Below are 25474 nucleotides of genomic sequence, written 5' to 3'. Positions count from 1 at the left end.
CCCCTGATCATGGCTCAAGTATCTATCCCCAGTCCCCTGATTCTGGCTCAAGTATCTATCCCCTGTCCCCTGATTCTGGCTCAAGTATCTATCCCCAGCCCCCTGATACAGGCTCAAGTATCTATCCCCAGTCCCCTGATCCTGGCTCAAGTATCTATCCCAGTCCCCTGATCCTGGTTCAAGTATCTATCCCCTGTCCCCTGATTCTGGCTCAAGTATCTATCCCCTGTCCCCTGATCCTGGTTCAAGTATCTATCCCCTGTGCCCTGATCCTGGCTCAAGTATCTATCCCCTGTCCCCTGATCCTGGCTCAAGTATCTATCCCCTGTCCCCTGATCCTGGCTCAAGTATCTATCCCCTGTCCCCTGATCCTGGATCAACTATATATCCCCTGTCCCCTGATCCTGGATCAACTATATATCCCCTGTCCCCTGATTCTGGCTCAAGTATCTATCCCCTGTCCCCCGATCATGGCTCAAGTATCTATCACCAGTCCCCTGATCCTGGCTCAAGTATCTAACCCCTGTCCCCTGATTCTGGTTCAAGTATCTGTCCCCTGATCCTGGCTCAAGTATCTATCCCCAGTCCCCTGATTCTGGCTCAAGTATCTATCCCCTGTCCCCTGATCCTGGCTCAAGTATCTGTCCCCTGATCCTGGCTCAAGTATCTGTCCCCTGATCCTGGCTCAAGTATATGTCCCCTGATCCTGGCTCAAGTATATATTCCCTGCCCCCTGATCCTGGCTCAAGTATCTATGCCCTGTCCTCTGATCCTGGCTCAAGTATCTATCCCCAGTCCCCCGATCCTGGTTCAAGTATCTATCCCCTGTCCCCTGATCCTGGCTCAAGTATCTATCCCCTGTCCCCTGATCCTGGCTCAACTATATATCCCCTGTCCCCTGATCCTGGCTCAAGTATCTATCCCCGTCAACTGATTCTGGCTCAAGGATCTGTCCCAGTCCCCTGATCCTGGTTCAAGTATCTATCCCATGTGCCCTGATCCTGGTTCAAGTATATATCCCCTGTCCTCTGATCCTGGCTCAAGTATATATCCCCTGTCCCCTGATCCTGGCTCAAGTATATATCCCCTGTCCCCTGATTCTGGCTCAAGTATCTATCCCAGTCCACTGATTCTTGCTCAAATATCTATCCCAGTCCCCTGATCCTGGTTCAAGTATCTATCCCCTGATCCTGGCTCAAGTATCTATCCCCTGTCCCCTGATTCTGGCTCAAGTATCTGTCCCCTGATCCTGGTTCAAGTATCTATCCCCTGATCCTGGCTCAAGTATCTATCCCCTGTCCCCTGATCCTGGCTAAAGTATCTATCCCCTGTCCCCTGATCCTGGCTCAAGTATCTATCCCCTGTCCCCTGATCCTGGCTAAAGTATCTATCCCCTGTCCCCTGATTCTGGCTCAAGTATCTGTCCCCTGATCCTGGCTCAAGTATATGTCCCCTGATCCTGGCTCAAGTATCTATTCCCTGTCCCCTGATCCTGGCTCAAGTATCTATGCCCTGTCCCCTGATCCTGGCTCAAGTATCTATCCCCAGTCCCCCGATCCTGGTTCAAGTATCTATCACCAGTCCCCTGATTCTGGCTCAAGTATCTATCCTGATCCTGGCTCAAGTATCTATCCCCTGGCCCCTGATTCTGGCTCAAGTATCTGTCCCCTGATCCTGGCTAAAGTATCTATCCCCTGTCCACTGATCCTGGCTAAAGTATCTATCCCCTGTCCCCGGCTCAAGTATCTGTCCCCTGATCCTGGCTCAAGTATCTGTCCCCTGATCCTGGCTCAATTATCTATTCCCTGTCCCCTGATCCTGGCTCAAGTATCTATGCCCTGTCCCCTGATCCTGGCTCAAGTATCTATGCCCTGTCCCCTGATCCTGGCTCAAGTATCTATCCCCAGTCCCCCGATCCTGGTTCAAGTATCTATCCCCAGTCCCATGATTCTGGCTCAAGTATCTATCCCCTGTGCCCTGATCCTGGTTCAAGTATCTATCCCCTGTCCCCTGATTCTGGCTCAAGTATCTATCCCAGTCCACTGATTCTGGCTCACGTATCTATCCCCTGATCCTGGCTCAAGTATCTATCCCCTGTCCCCTGATTCTGGCTCAAGTATCTGTCCCCTGATCCTGGCTCAAATATCTATCCCCAGTCCCCTGATCCTGGCTCAAGTATCTAACCCCATGTCCCCTGATTCTGGCTCAAGTATCTGTCCCCTGATCCTGGCTCAAGTATCTATCCCCAGTCCCCTGATCCTGGTTCAAGTATATATCCCCTGTCCCCTGATCCTGGTTCAAGTATATATCCCCTGTCCCCTGATTCTGGCTCAAGTATCTATCCCCTGTCCCCTGATCCTGGCTAAAGAATCTATCCCCTGTCCCCTGATTCTGGCTCAAGTATCTGTCCCCTGATCCTGGCTGAAGTATCTATCCCCTGATCATGGCTCAAGTATCTATCCCCAGTCCCCTGATTCTGGCTCAAGTATCTATCCCCTGTCCCCTGATTCTGGCTCAAGTATCTATCCCCAGCCCCCTGATCCAGGCTCAAGTATCTATCCCCAGTCCCCTGATCCTGGCTCAAGTATCTATCCCAGTCCCCTGATCCTGGTTCAAGTATCTATCCCCTGTCCCCTGATTCTGGCTCAAGTATCTATCCCCTGTCCCCTGATCCTGGTTCAAGTATCTATCCCCTGTGCCCTGATCCTGGCTCAAGTATCTATCCCCTGTCCCCTGATCCTGGCTCAAGTATCTATCCCCTGTCCCCTGATCCTGGCTCAAGTATCTATCCCCTGTCCCCTGATCCTGGATCAACTATATATCCCCTGTCCCCTGATCCTGGATCAACTATATATCCCCTGTCCCCTGATTCTGGCTCAAGTATCTATCCCCTGTCCCCCGATCATGGCTCAAGTATCTATCACCAGTCCCCTGATCCTGGCTCAAGTATCTAACCCCTGTCCCCTGATTCTGGTTCAAGTATCTGTCCCCTGATCCTGGCTCAAGTATCTATCCCCAGTCCCCTGATTCTGGCTCAAGTATCTATCCCCTGTCCCCTGATCCTGGCTCAAGTATCTATCCCCAGTCCCCTGATCCTGGCTCAAGTATCTATCCCAGTCCCCTGATACTGGTTCAAGTATCTATCCCAGTCCCCTGATCCTGGTTCAAGTATATATCCCCTGTCCCCTGATTCTGGCTCAAGTATCTATCCCCTGTCCCCTGATCCTGGTTCAAGTATCTATCCCCTGTGCCCTGATCCTGGTTCAAGTATCTATCCCATGTCCCCTGATCCTGGCTCAAGTATCTATCCCCTGTCCCCTGATTCTGGCTCAAGTATCTGTCCCCTGATCCTGGTTCAAGTATATATCCCCTGTCCCCTGATCCTGGCTCAAGTATCTATCCCCAGTCCCCCGATCCTGGTTCAAGTATCTATCCCCAGTCCCCTGATTCTGGCTCAAGTATCTATCCCCTGTCCCCTGATTCTGGCTCAAGTATCTATCCCCTGTCCCCTGATTCTGGCTCAAGTATCTATCCCCTGTCCCCTGATTCTGGCTCAAGTATCTATCCCAGTCCACGATTCTGGCTCAAGTATCTATCCCAGTCCCCTGATCCTGGCTCAAGTATCTATCCCCAGTCCCCCGATCCTGGCTAAAGAATCTATCCCCTGTCCCCTGATTCTGGCTCAAGTATCTGTCCCCTGATCCTGGCTCAAGTATCTATCCCCTGATCCTGGCTCAAGTATCTATCCCCAGTCCCCTGATTCTGGCTCAAGTATCTATCCCCTGTCCCCTGATTCTGGCTCAAGTATCTATCCCCAGTCCCCTGATCCTGGCTCAAGTATCTATCCCCAGTCCCCTGATCCTGGCTCAAGTATCTATCCCCTGTGCCCTGATCCTGGCTCAAGTATCTATCCCCTGTCCCCTGATCCTGGCTCAAGTATCTATCCCCTGTCCCCTGATCCTGGCTCAAGTATCTATCCCCTGTCCCCTGATTCTGGCTCAAGTATCTATCCCAGTCCACGATTCTGGCTCAAGTATCTATCCCAGTCCCCTGATCCTGGTTCAAGTATCTATCCCCTGTGCCCTGATCCTGGCTCAATTATCTATCCCCTGTCCCCTGATCCTGGCTCAAGTATCTATCCCCTGTCCCCTGATCCTGGCTCAACTATCTATCCCCTGTCCCCTGATCCTGGATCAACTATATATCCCTTGTCCCCTGATCCCGGCTCAAGTATCTATCCCCTTTCCCCTGATCCTGGCTCAACTATATATCCCTTGTCCCCTGATCCTGGTTCAAGTATCTATCTCCTGCCCCCTGATCCTTGCTCAACTATCTATCCCCTGTCCCCTGATCCTGGCTCAAGTATCTATTCCTACCTTTGCCTACCTCTCTCTTTCAGTGTCTTGGAAAAGGATTCACCCCATTTTGGCATTTTTCCGATTTTGTTTCTCTACAACATGGAATTAAAATATATATATATTTTTTTGGGGGGGGGGTTAGTATCATTTGATTTAGACAACAGGTCTACCACTTCGAAGATGCAAAATACATTTTATTATGAAACAAACAACAAATACGACAAAAGTTGAGCATGCATAACTATTCACCCCCCAAAGTCAATACTTTATAGAGCCACCTTTAGCAGCAATTACAGCTGCAAGTCTCTTGGGGTATGTCTCTATAAGCTTGGCACATCTAGCCACTAGGACTTTTGCCCATTCTTCAAGGAAAATCTACTCCAGCTCCTTCAAGTTGGATGGGTTCTGCTGGTGTACACCAATCTTTAAGTCAAACTACAGGTTCTTGGATTGAGGTCTGGGCTTTGACTAGGCCATTCCAAGTCATTTAAATGTTTCCCCTTGAACACTCAAGTGTTGTTTTAGCAGTGTACTTAGGGTCATTGTTCTGCTGGAAGGTGAACCTCCGTCCCAGTCTCAAATCTCTGGAAGACTGAACCAAATTTCCCTCAAGAATTTCTCTGTATTTAACACCATCCATCATTCCTTCAATTCTGACCAGTTTCCCAGTCCCTGCCAATGAAAAACATCCCCACAGAATGATGCTGCCAGCACCATGCTTCACTGTGGGGATGGTATTCTCGGGGTGATGGGAGGTGTTGGGTTTGCGCCAGTCATAGCATTTTCCTTGATAGCCAAAAAGTTCAAATTTAGTCTCATCTGACCAGAGTACCTTTTCCATATGTTTGGGGAGTGAATACATATGCAAAGAGGGTGTATACATATGCAAAGGGTGTGAATACATATGCAAAGGGAGTGAATACATATGCAAAGGGTGTGAATACATATGCAAAGGGGGTGAATACATATGTAAAGGGTGTGAATACATATGCAAAGGGGGTGAATACATATGCAAAGGGTGTGAATACATATGCAAAAGGGAGTGAATACATATGCAAAGGGAGTGAATACATATGCAAAGGGTGTGAATACATATGCAAAGGGTGTGAATACATATGCAAAGAGGGTGAATACATATGCAAAGAGGGTGAATACATATGCAAAGGGTGTGAATACATATGCAAAGAGGGTGAATACATATGCAAAGGGTGTGAATACATATGCAAAGAGGGTGAATACATATGCAAAGAGGGTGAATACATATGCAAAGGGGGTGAATACATATGCACGCACCACTTTTCCATTTTTTAAATTTCACTTCACCAATTTGGAATATTTTGTGTATGTCCATTACATGAAATCCAAATAAAAATACATTTAAATTCCAAGTTGTAATGCAACAAAATAGGAAAAACACCAAGAGGGACAAATAGTTTTGCAAGGCGCTATACGTGTATGGGTGAGATTGTTAGTAACAGGTCTCTTGGTCTCTCACTCTCATCCCATGAGGTGTGTCATCACTCTTTTCTCTCCTTTCCCACACTCCCCTGCCCACTTCCACTGGGCCTGTCCCTCCTCTGCCTCTCATCTGTCCATCTCTCTCTCTCCTTTCCCACACTCCCTCACCCACTTCCACTGGGTCTGTCCCTCCTCTGTCTCTCATCTGTCCATCTCTCTCTCTCCTTTCCCACACTCCCTCACCCACTTCCACTGGGCCTGTCCCTCCTCTGTCTCTCATCTGTCCATCTCTCTCTCTCTCCTTTCCCACACTCCCTCACCCACTTCCACTGGGCCTGTCCCTCCTCTGTCTCTCATCTGTCCATCTCTCTCTCTCTCCTTTCCCACACTCCCTCACCCACTTCCACTGGGCCTGTCCCTCCTCTGTCTCTCATCTGTCCATCTCTCTCTCTCTCCTTTCCCACACTCCCTCACCCACTTCCACTGGGCCTGTCCCTCCTCTGTCTCTCATCTGTCCATCTCTCTCTCCTAGCATCACACTCTTCAGTCAATGGAAGTCCAAGGCCATGCAGCTCCTGTGCTGCGGGAATAATGAGTCACACTTCCTCTGATCATTCACTGCCAGCGCTCTCTCTTTCATTCCCCCTCCCTTCCCCCCTCCACAAACCCACCTCATGGAGTTATGGGAGAATAACACTGGTGCCCGCCTCTAACAAATAGGCCTTTTTGTACCTCTCATTTCACTGTCCACAGAGGAGAGGCAAATGGGCCTAATGAAATCTCCCTGACGTGCCTTGAAGAATGCCTCTCTATTATGGATACAGACAGCTGGGCTGGAATAGCATGGCTAGGGTAATACATTATGAACGCACACACGCACAGATGCGCCCACACACATGCAGAACCACACACACGTAGACCCACATGCACAAAAATGCATGAGGATGCAGGCACGCAGACACATTCACACAAACACGCTTACAGTAAATAGCACCTAAACCGACATTTTAGAGAACAAATATTGTATAGACAAATATCATGAGGACCATTAAACGAGTGAACACACATCACTGACAAACTGAAATGGTCCACCCAACAGCGCCACTTCAACCTCAGGCAGCTGAAGAAATTAGACTTGGCACTTAAAACCCTCACAAACATCCACAGATGCACAATTGAGAGCATCCTGCGGGCTGTATCACCGCCTGGTACGGCAACTGCATCGCCCGCAACCGCAGGCCATTCGCATTACCAGGGGCACACTGCCTGCCCTCCAGGACACCTACACCACCCGATGTCACAGGAAGGCCATAAGGATCATCAAGGACATCAACCACCCGAGCCACTGCCTGTCCGCCCTGCTATTATCCAGAAGGCGAGGTCAGTACAGGTGCATCAAAGCTGGGACCGAGAGACTGAAAAACAGCTTCTATCTCAAGGCCATCAGACTGTTAAACAGCCATCACTAGCACATTAGAGACTGCTGCCCTGTATACATAGACTTGAAATCACTGTCCACTTTAATACTTGAAACACAAGTCACTTGAATAAAGTTTACATATTTTGCACTACTGGTCTCATACTGTATGTACATACTGTATTCTATTCTACTGTATTTTAGTCTATGCTGCTCCGACAGTTTTACTTTAAATGTGTGTGTAAAGTGTGTATTGTTGTGAAATTGTTAGACATTGCTTGTTTGATATAAATGCACGGTTGGAACTAGGAACACAAGCATTTCGCTATACCTGCAATAATATCTGCTAAACACGTGTATGTGACCAATAAAATGTGATGTTATGGATTAAACACCATCTCCTCCATAACATCATGGGAGATAAGAACCTTGATGAGAAAACCTTATGCAGTGTCTACAGTATACTCATCTATATACATTGTTGCCAATTAAACATAACAAACTAATGACTAAGTATTGAATCTCTTGACTGTTTCAGTCTAAATGCTGTCTAGGAGCACTGACACACACACACACACACACACACACACACACACACACACACACACACACACACACACACACACACACACACACACACACACACACACACACACACACACACACACACACACACACACACACACACACACACACACAATTAGTAGGCCAACGCTCTCCAAATGCAGTGCTGGAGGGCTAGCTAGATAGTCTCCCAGCTCAGTTGATGAAAACTGGCATGGTTTTACAATAAATAGGCCTTAACCATGGTGCCTGCCTGCCTGCTGAGATTCAGGTGCTGATTACAGAATGGCGCTGCCAAGGTTCAATCTGAGACCACCCTCCGCTGAGACAGAAGGCTGCAGGAGGCCAGGTTCATCCCTCCAGCCAAATCATGAAGCTAGATCATCCATTACTGAACCCAGTCAGACCAACCAGAGAGTCAGCAGCTGCTGGAGAAGAAGCGGAGGCAGGGAATGAAGACAGAAGAGTCAAATGCCAATGTATTTTAAGGATTGGAAGGAATCTACTGGTTGTGTGTCTATTGGACGTATTCCCAAATGTGTAAAGTGAGATTTGAACCAGATCTGTGGATATCTCGTAGCTGGTTTTACCAGGTGGCATGGCCAGGAAACATAGACGATTCCGTGTGTTATTGGACAGGTAGGCTGGGGTGGATGAAGAATATCTCCCTGTGAGAGGGCGGGAGGGACGCCAGGTAAGAGATTGGGGACTGGGTCAGGGGGGGTTTACTCACAGGGTATGGTGCGGAGGTAGAGGTTGTCTCTAATGATCTGCTGGAGCTCGTGGTCCACTGAGGCCTTCTGGAAGCGCAGGTTGAGGTAGTGACGCAGGTCCTTGTCTATGACGCCCCCTGGAGGAAAAGACCAATAACAACTCAGTAAGGCCTAAGAGCAGGTGTCATGGTCAGGGCCAGGAGTTTGTCCTGATCACGTGACAAGCAGTACGTCAAACCCATGATGTCACAATGGACAATATTAGCATATTATGCAAACAAACACCAAAGCATGAACCAATGTGAGCTCAATCAATCAATCAAATTAATTTATAAAGCCCTTTTTACATCAGCAGTTGTCACAAAGTGCTTATACAGAAACCCAGCCTAAAGACAGCAAGCAATGTAGATACAGAAGCACGTCTTTATCGGTTCAACATCTGTCAACACAGCCGTTGGATTGGGAGTGAGGGTGTTAATTGGTGAATGAGGAAAACATGTGTTGAGAGAAATGTCTACACATCTAAACATAAATACGTGATGAGGTCTCTGGGGGGGGGTCTTTCTCTCCCCCTCGCCATTATGAATGGGCTAAAGCTTGCCCACTCTACATTTGCCTCCTCAGCAGGATGGAGGGAGGGAATGAGGGAGGTAACGCCAAAGCTCGAGAGAGAGAGAGAGAGAGAGAGAGAGAGAGAGAGAGAGAGAGAGAGAGAGAGAGAGAGAGAGAGAGAGAGAGAGAGAGAGAGAGAGAGAGAGAGAGAGAGAGAGAATGAACACAAGCCTCACCGATACTCCACATTTGTACTACTACCACTCACTGTGTCTATCTGACTGCCTGTCTGTCTGTCTGTCTCGTTCTGCCTGTCTGATGTCATATCAGACACTCTTGTACCATCACACAATCCCACAACACCACATACAGTGTTGACATACACCCACTCCACACACACAGCCTGCAACCACATGAGATTGGTGGCAGCTCAATTTGGGAGGACAGGCTTGTGGTAATGGCTGGAGTGGAGTATTTCCATGTGTTTGATGACATTCCACTCGCTCCGTTCCAGATGTTATTATGAGCCGTGCTACCCTCAACAGCCTCCTGTGCCTACAATATCCTCTTGAAATATACTACATATTAAGCCAACCATGAGGGCGCACGTCCTCAGACCAATGGAATTCCCACTGAAACAGGATGACTGAACAGACTCGTCATTTCCATCAATATTGCTAGGAGGGAACCAGAGAGAAATGTGCCCCTAACCTTCAGTAGACACTAGAAGACAGTGATTTGGCCCAACGCCTGGCAATGCTTAGGTCCTATATCTCATCTTTCAGACCCCAAGGCAACGACATTCAAGCGTTCCGTCTGTTGGAGAGCATGCGCATTGACAGACACAAGGCAATCTCAATCTGTCAGCCAGAGAGCGTTTTATAATGAGCGTTGAGAAGTCTGAGGAATTCATGAATAACCTACTTTTGAAGTTTATCTCTGTCGACAACGTTGGAGAAATGTTTCCTTTACTGCATTCTCCTTTCTCCCTCTCTCTCGCACCGCAACAACATTGTACGAATGTATAGCCTAAACATGAATTTATAATCAAAGACTATGCCTGAATAGGGTCAGAAATAAAATCCTGTTCTGCCAAGGAAACAAAACAATCCAATCAGCCAATTGACATCAGCATGAGAAAAGAAGCTATGCCATGTTAATCCACACAGTAAAAAACAGACTGATACATGCATCATTCAATGCACACACACACACGCACTCGCACACACGATACCCTCCCCCCACACACACACACGCACTCGCACACACGATACCCTCCCCCCCCCCACACACACACACACACACATACCTAAATTCACCGACGACACACAGTAAAATGCACCTCTTGCACGACGGCTCTCACAGTTGAGTGTTATTGGCAGCCAGCTGTGTCAGTGTCCGTTCTCCACAGGTACATATATCTCCACAAAGAGCCCAGCCAGCAGCAGCCTCTTCCAGGCTCACAGTCAGTACAGCAGTGAAGAAACCCCTGTCCTCCAGTCCCACTCACTGTGTCTGTCTGTCTGTCTGATCCACACGACCTCTCCTGGAGCTGTTCATTTCATCCACGGATGGGAGAGGAAGGGGAGATGAGGCAGGAGAAAGAACGAGAGAGAGAAAGAGAGAGTGTGTGTGTGTGAGTGAGAGAGAGAGGAGAGGGGGAAGGGGGGGTGCGTCAGTTGAGAGGCAACAAAGGAAGCGGGCTCCGGCGGTGTGGACCTATCACAATGAGATCCCTCTTTCCAATAGTCTGTGGGATTCTAAAGTCCACTGGCTCCCCCTGTCTGTGGCTGTCGGTAGCGCAGGGCAGAATATTTTTACTTTGACAGCCCAGTGAATAATATTGTCAGCCTTCTGCCCTCCTCCCAGAGCAGATGCCCCTCACTGTCACCACGTGACCCGCCTGTGACCCTGCGTCATTGCTCGTGACACATGAAGAAGAAAAAAAAGAAGCTGTCTGGCCCACAACATGGGCTAAATGTGATGGTGCCAACAGCTGTCATCTGATTGAATAAAAACCATATGAGCTGTGGCCAGTAATTACTGTGTATTTACACTGTGCTGTTGCATGATGGGACAAACAAGCAGAACACTGGTGTCAGCACTTTCTCTGAACTTTTGGCAGCTCTCTGCCTCATTTGTCCAATCTCCCTCTTTCTAACTCTCTCCCTCACTCTATCCGCCACTTTTTCTCTCTCTCTCACTCTCACACACACACAAACGCACACTCACACACACCAGATAAGGAAAATAATCTGGCATGTTCCTCAGTAGATAGACATGGATGGCAGGTGGATTCACTTCCAATGTCACTGAACATTCACCTAACATTAAAACAGCATTCCTTACTATGAGCAGCACACAGATATGATCTTCTTTCAGTGTGATTCCTGATGGAATCTTGAATGGGGACAAGATACCAAGGCTGACCCTTGAGAACTGGAGGACTGTGTAAGGACTCTTAAGGACTGAAGTCTGCATCCTATAAAATTCACCTCTAAATGTTGGGCTGTTGAGTATGTGACCTTCATATAACCCACTTCCTGGAGGAGGATGGTAAAGTAGGTCCTCAGTTAGGTGCACTACAAAAGCAGGTGTGTGTGTGTGTGTGTGTGTGTGTGTGTGTGTGTGTGTGTGTGTGTGTGTGTGTGTGTGTGTGTGTGTGTGTGTGTGTGTGTGTGTGTGTGTGTGTGTGTGTGTGTGTGTGTGTGTGTGTGTGTGTGTGTGTGTGTGTGTGTGTGAATCAATGCAGTGTATGAGGAGGTCACTACAGCGTTCAGTCCTCTAGTGATGAGATCAGTGTGGAGTATATCTCCCCAGTGGGATGAGGCCAGTTCTCATCCCTCTCACTCTGGGCTATCATGACAAGCCTGACAAGTGAGGAGGATGGGGGGATGGGCGGAAGAGAGGACAAGGGGAGGACTGGAGATATGGACAGAGAGTGACAGTCAGTGTTGCTGTGGTACAGAGGTAGCAACAGAAGCAGTACTGAAGTAACACAGCAGCAGTAGTACTGAGGTAACACAGCAGCATTAGTACTGAGGTAACAGCAACAGTAGTAGTACTGAGGTAACAGCAGCAGCAGTAGTACTGAGGTAACACAGCAGCAGCACTAATACTGAGGTAACACAGCAGCAGCACTAATACTGAGGTAACACAGCAGCAGCACTAATACTGAGGTAACACAGCAGCAGCATTAGTACTGAGGTAACACAGCAGCAGCATTAGTACTGAGGTAACACAGCAGCAGCATTAGTACTGAGGTAACACAGCAGCAGCATTAGTACTGAGGTAACACAGCAGCATTAGTACTGAGGTAACACAGCAGCATTAGTACTGAGGTAACACAGCAGCATTAGTACTGAGGTAACAAAGCAGCAGTACTGAAGTAACACAACAACAGCAGTACTAAAGTAACACAGCAGCAGTAGTACTGAGGTAACAGCAGCAGCAGTAGTACTGAGATAACAGCAGCAGCAGTACTAAAGTAACACAGCAGCAATAGTACTGAGGTAACACAGCAGCATTACTGAAGTAACACAACAGCACTAAAGTAAAACAGCAGCAATAGTACTGAGGTAACAGCAGCAGCAATAGTACTGAGGTAACAGCAGCAGCATTAGTACTGAGGTAACACAGCAGCAGTAAAGTAAAACAGTAGCAATAGTACTGAGGTAACAGCAGCAGCAGTACTAAAATAACACAACAGCAGCAGTACTAAAGTAACACAGCAGCAATAGTACTGAGGTATACTCGGCCTTGTCTCAGGATGGTAAGTTGGTGGTTGAAGATTTCCCTCTAGTGGTGTGGGGGCTGTGCTTTGGCAAAGTGGGTGGGGTTATATCCTTCCTGTTTGGCCCTGTCCGGGGGTGTCCTCGGATGGGGCCACAGTGTCTCCTGACCCCTCCTGTCTCAGCCTCCAGTATTTATGCTGCAGTAGTTTATGTGTCGGGGGGCTAGGGTCAGTTTGTTTATCTGGAGTACTTCTCCTGTCCTATTCGGTGTCCTGTGTAAATCTAAGTGTGCATTCTCTAATTATCTCCTCTCTTTCTTTCTCTCTCTCGGAGGACCTGAGCCCTAGGACCATGCCCCAGGACTACCTGACATGATGACTCCTTGCTGTCCCCAGTCCACCTGGCCATGCTGCTGCTCCAGTTTCAACTGGCCATGCTGCTGCTCCAGTTTCAACTGGCCCGGGCCCTAGGACCATGTCCCAGGACTGCCTGACATGAGGACTCCTTGCTGTCCCCAGTCCACCTGGCCATGCTCCTGCTCCAGTTTCAACTGTTCTGCCTTACTATTATTCAACCATGCTGGTCATTTATGAACATTTGAACATCTTGGCCACGTTCTGTTATAATCTCTACCCGGCACAGCCAGAAGAGGACTGGCCACCCCACATAGCCCGGTTCCTATCTAGGTTTCTTCCTAGGTTTTGGCCTTTCTAGGGAGTTTTTCCTAGCCACCGTGCTTTTACACCTGCATTGTTTGCTGTTTGGGGTTTTAGGCTGGGTTTCTGTACAGCACTTTGAGATATCAGCTGATGTACGAAGGGCTATATAAATAAATTTGATTTGATTTGATTTGAGGTAACACAGCAGCATTAGTACTGAGGTAACACAGCAGCAGCAGTACTGAGGTAACACAGCAGCAGCAGTACTGAAGTAACACAACAGCAGCAGTACTGAAGTAACACAACAGCAGTAGTACTGAGGTAACAGCAGCAGCAGTAGTACTGAGGTAACAGCAGCAGCATTAGTACTGAGGTAACAGCAGCAGCAATAGTACTGAGGTAACAGCAGCATCATTGGTACTGAGGTAACACAACAGCAGCAGTACTAAAGTAACACAGCAGCAATAGTACTGAGGTAACAGCAGCAGCATTAGTACTGAGGTAACACAGCAGCAGTACTGAAGTAACACAACAGCACTAAAGTAAAACAGCAGCAATAGTACTGAGGTAACAGCAGCATCATTGGTAATGAGGTAACACAACAGCAGCAGTACTAAAGTAACACAGCAGCAATAGTACTGAGGTAACACAGCAGCAATAGCACTGAGGTAACACAGCAGCACTGAGGTTACACAGCAGCAGTACTGAAGTAACAACAGCAGCAGTACTAATGTAACACAGCAGCAATAGAACTGAGGTAACACAGCAGCAGTAGCACTGAGGTAACAAAGCAGCAGTACTGAAGTAACACAACAGCAGCAGTACTGAAGTAACACAGCAGCATTAGTACTGAGGTAACACAGCAGCATTAGTAATGAGGTAACACGGCAGCATTAGTACTGAGGTAACACGGCAGCATTAGTACTGAGGTAACACGGCAGCATTAGTACTGAGGTAACACAGCAGCATTAGTACTGAGGTAACACAGCAGAATTAGTACTGAGGTAACACAGCAGCATTAGTGCTGAGGTAACACTGCAGCATTAGTACTGAGGTAACACAGCAGCATTAGTACTGAGGTAACAGCAGCATCATTAGTATTGAGGTAACACAGCAGCACTAAAGTAAAACAGCAGCAGTACTGAAGTAACACAACAGCAGCAGTACTAATGTAACACAGCAGCAATAGTACTGAGGTAACACAGCAGCAGTAGTACTGAAGTATCAGCAGCAGCAGTAGTACTGAGGTAACAGCAGCAGCAGTAGTACTGAGGTAACACAGCAGCAGTACTGAAGTAACACAACAGCACTAAAGTAAAACAGCAGCAATAGTACTGAGGTAACAGCAGCAGCAATAGTACTGAGGTAACAGCAGCAGCATTAGTACTGAGGTAACACAGCAGCAGTAAAGTAAAACAGCAGCAATAGTACTGCGGTAACACAGCAGCATTAGTACTGAGGTAACACAGCAGCATTAGTACTGAGGTAACACAGCAGCATTAGTACTGAGGGAACACAGCAGCATTAGTACTGAGGTAACACAGCAGCATTAGTACTGAGGTAACACAGCAGCATTAGTACTGAGGTAACAATGCAGCAGTACTGAAGTAACACCACATCAGCAGTACTAAAGTAACACAGCAGCAGTAGTACTGAGGTAACAGCAGCAGCAGTAGTACTGAGATAACAGCAGCATTAGCCTCCAGTATTTATGCTGCAGTAGTTTATGTGTCGGGGGGCTAGGGTCAGTTTGTTTATCTGGAGTACTTCTCCTGTCCTATTCGGTGTCCTGTGTAAATCTAAGTGTGCGTTCTCTAATTCTCTCCTTCTCTCCTTCTTTCTCTCTCTCGGAGGACCTGAGCCCTAGAACCATGCCCCAGGACTACCTGACATGATGACTCCTTGCTGTCCCCAGTCCACCTGGCCATGCTGCTGCTCCAGTTTCAACTGGCCTGGGCCCTAGGACCATGTCCCAGGACTACCTGACATGAGGACTCCTTGCTGTCCCCAGTCCACCTGGCCATGCTCCTGCTCCAGTTTCAACTGTTCTGCCTTGCTATTATTCAACCATGCTGGTCATTTATGAACATTTGAACATCTTGGCCACGTTCTGTTATAATCTCCACCCGGCACAGCCAGAAGAGGACTGGCCACCCCACATATGCTCTCTCTAATTCTCTCTTTCTTTCTCTCTCTCGGAGGACCTGAGCCCTAGGACCGTGCCCCAGGACTACCTGACATGATGGCTCCTTGCTGTCCCCAGTCCACCTGACTGTGCTGCTGCTCCAGTTTCAACTGTTCTGCCTTATTATTATTTGACCATGCTGGTCATTTATGAACATTTGAACATCTTGGTCATTTTCTGTTATAATCTCTACCCGGCACAGCCAGAAAAGGACTGGCCACCCCACATAGCCCGGTTCCTCTCTAGGTTTCTTCCTAGGTTTTGGCCTTTCTAGGGAGTTTTTCCTAGCCACCGTGCTTTTACACCTGCATTGTTTGCTGTTTGGGGTTTTAGGCTGGGTTTCTGTACAGCACTTTGAGATATCAGCTGATGTACGAAGGGCTATATAAATAAATTTGATTTGATTTTGATTTGATCATGGGTACTGAGGTAACACAACAGCAGCAGTACTAAAGTAACACAGCAGCAATAGTACTGAGGTAACAGCAGCAGCATTAGTACTGAGGTAACACAGCAGCAGTACTGAAGTAACACAACAGCACTAAAGTAAAACAGCAGCAATAGTAGTACTGACTGGTAACAGCAGCATCAGTACTAAAATAAGTACACAACAGCAGTACAGTACTAAAGCAACACAGCAGCAATAGTACTAAAGTAAAACAGCAGCAGTAGTACTGAGGTAACAGCAGCAGCAGTAGTACTGAGGTAACAGCAGCAGCAGCATTAGTACTGAGGTAACAGCAGCATCATTGGTACTGAGGTAACACAACAGTAGCAGTACTAAAGTAACACAGCAGCAATAGTACTGAGGTAACAGCAGCAGCATTAGTACTGAGGTAACACAGCAGCAGTACTGAAGTAACACAACAGCAGCAGTAGTACTGAGGTAACACAGCAGCAGCAGGTAGTACTGAGGTAACACAGCAGCACAACAGCAGCAGTACTAGTACTGAGGTAACACAGCAGCAATAGTACTGAGGTAACAGCAGCATCATTGGTAGTAACTGACTGAGGTAACAGCAGCATCATTGGTACTGATTAGGTAACACAACAGCAGCAGTACTAAAGTAACACAGCAGCAATAGTACTGAGGTAACAGCAGCAGCAGCAGCAGTAGTACTGAGGTAACAGCAGCAGCAGTACTGAGGTAACACAACAGCAGCAGCAGCAATAGTACTGAGGTAACAGCAGCATCATTGGTAATGAGGTAACACAACAGCAGCAGTACTAAAGTAACACAGCAGCAATAGTACTGAGGTAACACAGCAGCAATAACAGCAGTACTGAGGTAACAGCAGTACTGAGGTAACACAGCAGCACTGAGGTAACACAGCAGCAGTACTGAAGTAACAACAGCAGCAGTACTGAAGTAACACAGCAGCAATAGTACTGAGGTAACAGCAGCAGCATAGCACTGAGGTAACAAAGTAGCTGACTGAGGTAACAGCAAGTACAGTAACACAACAGTACTGAAGTAACACAGCAGCATTAGTACTGAGGTAACACAGCAGCATTAGTAATGAGGTAACACAGCAGCATTAGTACTGAGGTAACACAGCAGCAGCATTAGTACTGAGGTAACACAGCAGCATACTAGTAACACAACAGCAGAGTACTGAAGTAACACAGCAGCATTAGTACTGAGGTAACACAGCAGAATTAGTACTGAGGTAACACAGCAGCATTAGTACTGAGTAACACAACAGCAGTACTGAAGTAACACAGCAGCATTAGTACTGAGTACTAGTACTGAGTAACACAGCAGCATTAGTACTGAGGTAACAGCAGCAGCATCATTAACACAGTATTGACTGGGTAACACAGCAGCATTAGTACTGAGGTAACACAAGCAGCAGTACTGAGGTAACACAGCACAGTAACACAACAGCAGCAATACTAATGTAACACAGCAGCAATAGTACTGAGGTAACACAGCAGCAGTAGTACTGAAGTATCAGCAGCAGCAGTAGTACTGAGGTAACAGCAGCAGCAGTAGTACTGAGGTAACACAGCAACAGTACTGAAGTAACACAACAGCACTAAAGTAAAACAGCAGCAATAGTACTGAGGTAACAGCAGCAGCAATAGTACTGAGGTAACAGCAGCAGCATTAGTACTGAGGTAACACAGCAGCAGTAAAGTAAAACAGCAGCAATAGTACTGAGGTAACACAGCAGCATTAGTACTGAGGTAACACAGCAGCATTAGTACTGAGGTAGTACTGAGGTAAACACAGCAGCATTAGTACTGAGGTAACACAGCAGCATTAGTACTGAGGTAACACAGCAGCATTAGTACTGAGCAGCATTAGTACTGAGGTAACAATGCAGCAGTACTGAAGTAACACCACATCAGCAGTACTAAAGTAACACAGCAGCAGTAGTACTGAGGTAACAGCAGCAGCAGTAGTACTGAGATAACAGCAGCATCATGGGTACTGAGGTAACACAACAGTAGCAGTACTAAAGTAACACAGCAGCAATAGTACTGAGGTAACAGCAGCAGCATTAGTACTGAGGTAACAATGCAGCAGTACTGAAGTAACACAACAGCACTAAAGTAAAACAGCAGCAATAGTACTGAGGTAACAGCAGCATCAGTACTAAAATAACACAACAGCAGCAGTACTAAAGCAACACAGCAGCAATAGTACTAAAGTAAAACAGCAGCAGTAGTACTGAGGTAACAGCAGCAGCAGTAGTACTGAGGTAACAGCAGCAGCATTAGTACTGAGGTAACAGCAGCATCATTGGTACTGAGGTAACACAACAGTAGCAGTACTAAAGTAACACAGCAGCAATAGTACTGAGGTAACAGCAGCAGCATTAGTACTGAGGTAACACAGCAGCAGTACTGAAGTAACACAACAGCAATAGTACTGAGGTAACACAGCAGCAATAGTACTGAGGTAACACAGCAGCAATAGTACTGAGGTAACACAGCAGCAATAGTACTGAGGTAACAGCAGCATCATTGGTAATGTGGTAACACAACAGCAGCAGTACTAAAGTAACACAGCAGCAATAGTACTGAGGTAACACAGCAGCAATAGTACTGAGGTAACACAGCAGCAATAGTACTGAGGTAACAGCAGCATCATTGGTAATGCGGTAACACAACAGCAGCAGTACTAAAGTAACACAGCAGCAATAGTACTGAGGTAACACAGCAGCACTGAGGTAACACAGCAGCACTGAGGTAACACAGCAGCAGTACTGAAGTAACACAACAGCATTAGTACTGAGGTAATAGCAGCAGCATTAGTATTGAGGTAAAAACAGCAGCAGTACTAAAGTAACACAGCAGCAGTACTAAAGTAACACAGCAGTAGTACTGAAGTAACACAACAGCAGCAGTACTAAAGTACTGAAACTGAGGTAACAGCAGCACCAGTAGTACTGAGGTAACAGCAGCAGCATTAGTACTGAGGTAATAGCAGCAGCATTAGTACTGAGGTAACAGCAGCAGCATTAGTACTGAGGTAACAGCAGCAGCATTAATACTTAAGTAACACAACAGCAGCAGTACTAAAGTAACACAGCAGCAATAGTACTGAGGTAACACAGCAGCAATAGTACTGAGGTAACACAGCAGAATTTGTATTGAGGTAACAGCAGCAGCATTAGCATTGAGGTAAAAACAGCAGCAGTACTAAAGTAACACAGCAGCAATTGTACTGAGGTAACAGCATCAGCATTAGTACTGAGGTAACACAGCAGCAGAGGTACTGAGGTAACAGCAGCAGCAGAGGTACTGAGGTAACAGCAGCAGCAGAGGTACTGAGGTAACAGCAGCAGCAGAGGTACTGAGGTAACAAAGCAGCAGTACTGAAGTAACACAACAGCAGCAGTACTGAAGTAACACAACAGCATTAGTACTGAGGTAACACAGCAGCATTAGTAATGAGGTAACACGGCAGCATTAGTACTGAGGTAACACAGCAGCATTAGTACTGAGGTAACACAGCAGAATTAGTACTGAGGTAACACAGCAGCATTAGTGCTGAGGTAACACTGCAGCATTAGTACTGAGGTAACACAGCAGCATTAGTACTGAGGTAACAGCAGCATCATTAGTATTGAGGTAACACAGCAGCACTAAAGTAAAACAGCAGCAGTACTGAAGTAACACAACAGCAGCAGTACTAATGTAACACAGCAGCAATAGTACTGAGGTAACACAGCAGCAGTAGTACTGAGGTATCAGCAGCAGCAGTAGTACTGAGGTAACAGCAGCAGCATTACTGAGGTAACAGCAGCAGCATTAGTACTGAGGTAATAGCAGCAGCATTAGTATTGAGGTAAAAACAGCAGCAGTACTAAAGTAACACAGCAGCAGTACTAAAGTAACACAGCAGTAGTACTGAAGTAACACAACAGCAGCAGTACTAAAGTAACACAGCAGCAATAGTACTGAGGTAACACAGCAGAATTTGTACTGAGGTAACAGCAGCAGCATTAGTATTGAGGTAAAAACAGCAGCAGTACTAAAGTAACACAGCAGCAATTGTACTGAGGTATCAGCATCAGCATTCGTACTGAGGTAACACAGCAGCAGAGGTACTGAGGTAACAGCAGCAGCAGAGGTACTGAGGTAACAGCAGCAGCAGAGGTACTGAGGTAACAGCAGCAGCATTAGTATTGAGGTAACACAGCATTATTGGTACTGAGGTAACACAGCAGCAGTAGTACTGAGGTAACACAGCAGCATTAGTACTGAGGTAACACAGCAGCATTAGTACTGAGGTAACAAAGCAGCAGTACTGAAGTAACACAACAACAGCAGTACTAAAGTAACACAGCAGCAGTAGTACCGAGGTAACAGCAGCAGCAGTAGTACTGAGATAACAGCAGCATCATTGGTACTGAGGTAACACAACAGCAGCAGTACTAAAGTAACACAGCAGCAATAGTACTGAGGTAACAGCAGCAGCATTAGTACTGAGGTAACACAGCAGCAGTACTGAAGTAACACAACAGCACTAAAGTAAAACAGCAGCAATAGTACTGAGGTAAAAGCAGCAGCAGTACTAAAATAACACAATAGCAGCAGTACTAAAGTAACACAGCAGCAATAGTACTGAGGTAACACAGCAGCATTAGTACTGAGGTAACACAGCAGCATTAGTACTGAGGTAACACAGCAGCAGCAGTACTGAAGTAACACAACAGCAGCAGTACTGAAGTAACACAACAGCAGCAGTACTAAAGTAACACAGCAGCATTAGTACTGAGGTAACAGCAGCATCATTGGTCCTGAGGTAACACAACAGCAGCAGTACTAATGTAACACAGCAGCAATATAACTGAGGTAACACAGCAGCAGTAGTACTGAGGTAACAGCAGCATTAGTACTGAGCTAACACAGCAGCATTAGTACACAGAGCATTAACACAGGTAGCATAATTAGTACTGAGGTAACACAGCAGCATTAGTACTGAGGTAACAGCAGCATCATTTAGTACTGAGGTAACACAGCAGCAGTACTGAGGTAACAGCAGCATCATTAGTATTGAGGTAACACAGCAGCACTAAAGTAACACAGCAGCAATAGTACTGAGGTTACACAACAGCAGTAGCACTGAGGTAACACAGCAGTAGTACTGAGGTAACAGCAGCAGCATTAATACTTAAGTAACACAACAGCAGCAGTACTAAAGTAACACAGCAGCAATAGTGCTGAGGTAACACAGCAGCATTTGTACTGAGGTAACAGCAGCAGCATTAGTATTGAGGTAAAAACAGCAGCAGTACTAAAGTAACACAGCAGCAGTACTAAAGTAACACAGCAGCAATTGTACTGAGGTAACAGCAGCAGCATTAGTACTGAGGTAACACAGCAGCAGAGGTACTGAGGTAACACAGCAGCAGAGGTACTGAGGTAACAGCAGCAGCATTAGTACTGAGGTAACACAGCAGCAGAGGTACTGAGGTAACAGAGCAGCAGAGGTACTGAGGTAACAGCAGCAGCAGTAGTACTGAGGTAACACAGCAGCAGTAGTACTGAGGTAACACAGCAGCAGAGGTACTGAGGTAACACAGCAGCAGCAGTACTGAGGTAACACAGCAGCAGCGGTACTGAGGTGACACAGCAGCAGCGGTACTGAGGTGACACAGCAGCAGCGGTACTGAGGTGACACAGCAGCAGTGGTACTGAGGTAACACAGCAGCAGCGGTACTGAGGTGACAGCAGCAGCAACAGCAACTGAGGTAATACAGCAGCAGTAGTACTGAGGTAAAACAGCAGCAGTGGTACTGAGGTAACACAGCAGCAGTGGTACTGAGGTAACACAGCAGCAGTGGTACTGAGGTAACACAGCAGCAGTAGTACTGAACTGAGGTAACACAGCAGCAGTGGTACTGAACTGAGGCAACACAGCAGCAGTGGTACTGAACTGAGGCAACACAGCAGCAGCGGTACTGAACTGAGGCAACACAGCAGCAGCGGTACTGAGGTAACACAGCAGCAGCGGTACTGAGGTGACACAGCAGCAGTGGTACTGAGGTAACAGCAGCAGTGGTACTGAGGTAACAGCAGCAGCATTAATACTGAAGTAACACAACAGCAGCTGTACTAAAGTAACACAGCAGCAATAGTACCGAGGTAACACAGCAGCATTAGTACTGAGGTAACAGAAGCAGCATTAGTATTGAGGTAACAACAGCTGCAGTACTAAAGTAACACAGCAGCATTAGTACTGAGGTAACACAGCAGCAGAGGTACTGAGGTAACAGCAGCAGCAGAGGTACTGAGGTAACAGCAGCAGCAGAGGTACTGAGGTAACAGCAGCAGCATTAGTACTGAGGTAACAGCAGCATTATTGGTACTGAGGTAACACAGCAGCAGTAGTACAGAAGTAACACAGCAGCAGCGGAACTGAGGTAACACAGCAGCAGCAGTACTGAGGTAACACAGCAGCAGTACTGAGGTAACAGCAGCAGCAGTACTGAGGTAACAGCAGCAGCAGTACTGAGGTAACAGCAGCAGCAGCAGTAATGAGGTAACAGCAGCAGCGGAACTGAGGTAACACAGCAGCAGCGGTATTGAGGTAACAAAGCAGCAGCGGTACTGAGGTAACAGCAGCAGCGGTACTGAGGTAACAGCAGCAGCGGTACTGAGGGAACAGCAGCAGCGGTACTGAGGGAACAGCAGCAGCAGTAATGAGGTAACAGCAGCAGCAACAGCAACTGAGGTAACACAACAGCAGCAGGACTAAAGTAACACAGCAGCAATAGTACTGAGGTAACAGCAGCAGCATTAGTACTGAGGTAACACAGCAGCAGTACTGAAGTAACACAACAGCACTAAAGTAAAACAGCAGCATTAGTATTGAGATAACACAGCAGCACTAAAGTAAAACAGCAGCAGTACTGAAGTAACACAACAGCAGCAGTACTAATGTAAACAGCAGCAATAGTACTGAGGTAACAGCAGCAGCAGAATTACTGAGGTAACAGCAGCAGCATCACTGAGGTAACAGCAGCAGCATTAGTACTGAGGTAATAGCAGCAGCATTAGTACTCAGGTAACAGCAGCAGCATTAGTACTGAGGTAACAGCAGCAGCATTAATACTTAAGTAACACAACAGCAGCAGTACTAAAGTAACACAGCAGCAGTAGTACTGAGGTAACAGCAGCAGCAATAGTACTGAGGTAACAGCAGCAGCATTAGTAATGAGGTAACACAACAGCAGAAGTACTAAAGTAACACAGCAGCAATAGTACTGAGGTAACACAGCAGCACTGAGGTAACACAGCAGCAGTACTGAAGTAACAACAGCAGCAGTACTAATGTAACACAGCAGCAATAGAACTGAGGTAACAAAGCAGCAGTAGTACTGAGGTAACACAGCAGAATTAGTACTGAGCTAACACTGCAGCATTAGTGCTGAGGTAACACTGCAGCATTAGTGCTGAGGTAACACTGCAGCATTAGTGCTGAGGTAACACAGCAGCATTAGTGCTGAGGTAACACAGCAGCATTAGTACTGAGGTAACAGCAGCATCATTAGTATTGAGGTAACACAGCAGCACTAAAGTAAAACAGCAGCAGTACTGAAGTAACACAGCAGCAATAGTACTGAGGTAACACAGCAGCAGTAGCACTGAGGTAACACAGCAGTAGTACTGAGGTAACAGCAGCAGCATTAATACTTAAGTAACACAACAGCAGCAGTACTAAAGTAACACAGCAGCAGCAGTACTGAGGTAACAGCAGCAGCAGCAGTACTGAGGTAACAGCAGCAGCGGTACTGAGGTAACAGCAGCAGCGGAACTGAGGTAACACAGCAGCAGGAGTATTGAGGTGACACAGCAGCAGTGGTACTGAGGTAACAGCAGCTGTAGTACTGAGGTAACAGCAGCTGTAGTACTGAGGTAACATAGCAGCAGCGGTACTGAGGTAACAGCAGCAGCAACAGCAACTGAGGTAATACAGCAGCAGTAGTACTGAGGTGACACAGCAGCAGTGGTACTGAGGTAACACAGCAGCAGCGGTACTGAGGTAACACAGCAGCAGCAGTACTGAAGTAACACAACAGCAGCAGTACTGAAGTAACACAACAGCAGCAGTACTAAAGTAACACAGCAGCATTAGTACTGAGGTAACAGCAGCATCATTGGTCCTGAGGTAACACAACAGCAGCAGTACTAATGTAACACAGCAGCAATATAACTGAGGTAACACAGCAGCAGTAGTACTGAGGTAACAGCAGCATTAGTACTGAGCTAACACAGCAGCATTAGTACCGAGTTAACACAGCATAATTAGTACTGAGGTAACACAGCAGCATTAGTGCTGAGGTAACACTGCAGCATTAGTGCTGAGGTAACACTGCAGCATTAGTACTGAGGTAACACAGCAGCATTAGTACTGAGGTAACAGCAGCATCATTAGTATTGAGGTAACACAGCAGCACTAAAGTAAAACAGCAGCAGTACTGAAGTAACACAGCAGCAATAGTACTGAGGTTACACAACAGCAGTAGCACTGAGGTAACACAGCAGTAGTACTGAGGTAACAGCAGCAGCATTAATACTTAAGTAACACAACAGCAGCAGTACTAAAGTAACACAGCAGCAATAGTGCTGAGGTAACACAGCAGCATTTGTACTGAGGTAACAGCAGCAGCATTAGTATTGAGGTAAAAACAGCAGCAGTACTAAAGTAACACAGCAGCAGTACTAAAGTAACACAGCAGCAATTGTACTGAGGTAACAGCAGCAGCATTAGTACTGAGGTAACACAGCAGCAGAGGTACTGAGGTAACACAGCAGCAGAGGTACTGAGGTAACAGCAGCAGCATTAGTACTGAGGTAACACAGCAGCAGAGGTACTGAGGTAACAGAGCAGCAGAGGTACTGAGGTAACAGCAGCAGCAGTAGTACTGAGGTAACACAGCAGCAGTAGTACTGAGGTAACACAGCAGCAGAGGTACTGAGGTAACACAGCAGCAGCAGTACTGAGGTAACACAGCAGCAGCGGTACTGAGGTGACACAGCAGCAGCGGTACTGAGGTGACACAGCAGCAGCGGTACTGAGGTGACACAGCAGCAGTGGTACTGAGGTAACACAGCAGCAGCGGTACTGAGGTGACAGCAGCAGCAACAGCAACTGAGGTAATACAGCAGCAGTAGTACTGAGGTAAAACAGCAGCAGTGGTACTGAGGTAACACAGCAGCAGTGGTACTGAGGTAACACAGCAGCAGTGGTACTGAGGTAACACAGCAGCAGTAGTACTGAACTGAGGTAACACAGCAGCAGTGGTACTGAACTGAGGCAACACAGCAGCAGTGGTACTGAACTGAGGCAACACAGCAGCAGCGGTACTGAAC

At 47.0% G+C, this 25474-nt stretch overlaps 1 protein-coding gene across 11 annotated transcripts in view; it reads right to left on the bottom strand.

Moving 5' to 3' along the window:
* magi2a (membrane associated guanylate kinase, WW and PDZ domain containing 2a) overlaps positions 1–25474 on the bottom strand; it is a 372559-nt gene that overhangs the window by 222558 nt on the left and 124527 nt on the right. For 9 of the 11 annotated variants that reach the window (XM_046297017.1, XM_046297019.1, XM_046297020.1 and 6 more), the window contains exon 2: positions 8531–8647. In XM_046297017.1, coding sequence (XP_046152973.1) covers positions 8531–8647 — 117 coding nt within the window. Of the gene's footprint in view, positions 1–8530; positions 8648–10371; positions 10672–25474 lie in introns of those variants that run through there. The other 2 variants (XM_046297014.1, XM_046297015.1) reach the window with 2 other exon arrangements.

The sequence above is a fragment of the Oncorhynchus gorbuscha genome, linkage group LG14 (assembly GCF_021184085.1).
Source record: "Oncorhynchus gorbuscha isolate QuinsamMale2020 ecotype Even-year linkage group LG14, OgorEven_v1.0, whole genome shotgun sequence".
Lineage (NCBI taxonomy): Eukaryota > Metazoa > Chordata > Actinopteri > Salmoniformes > Salmonidae > Oncorhynchus > Oncorhynchus gorbuscha.
This window is presented reverse-complemented; position numbering and strand designations above follow the sequence as displayed.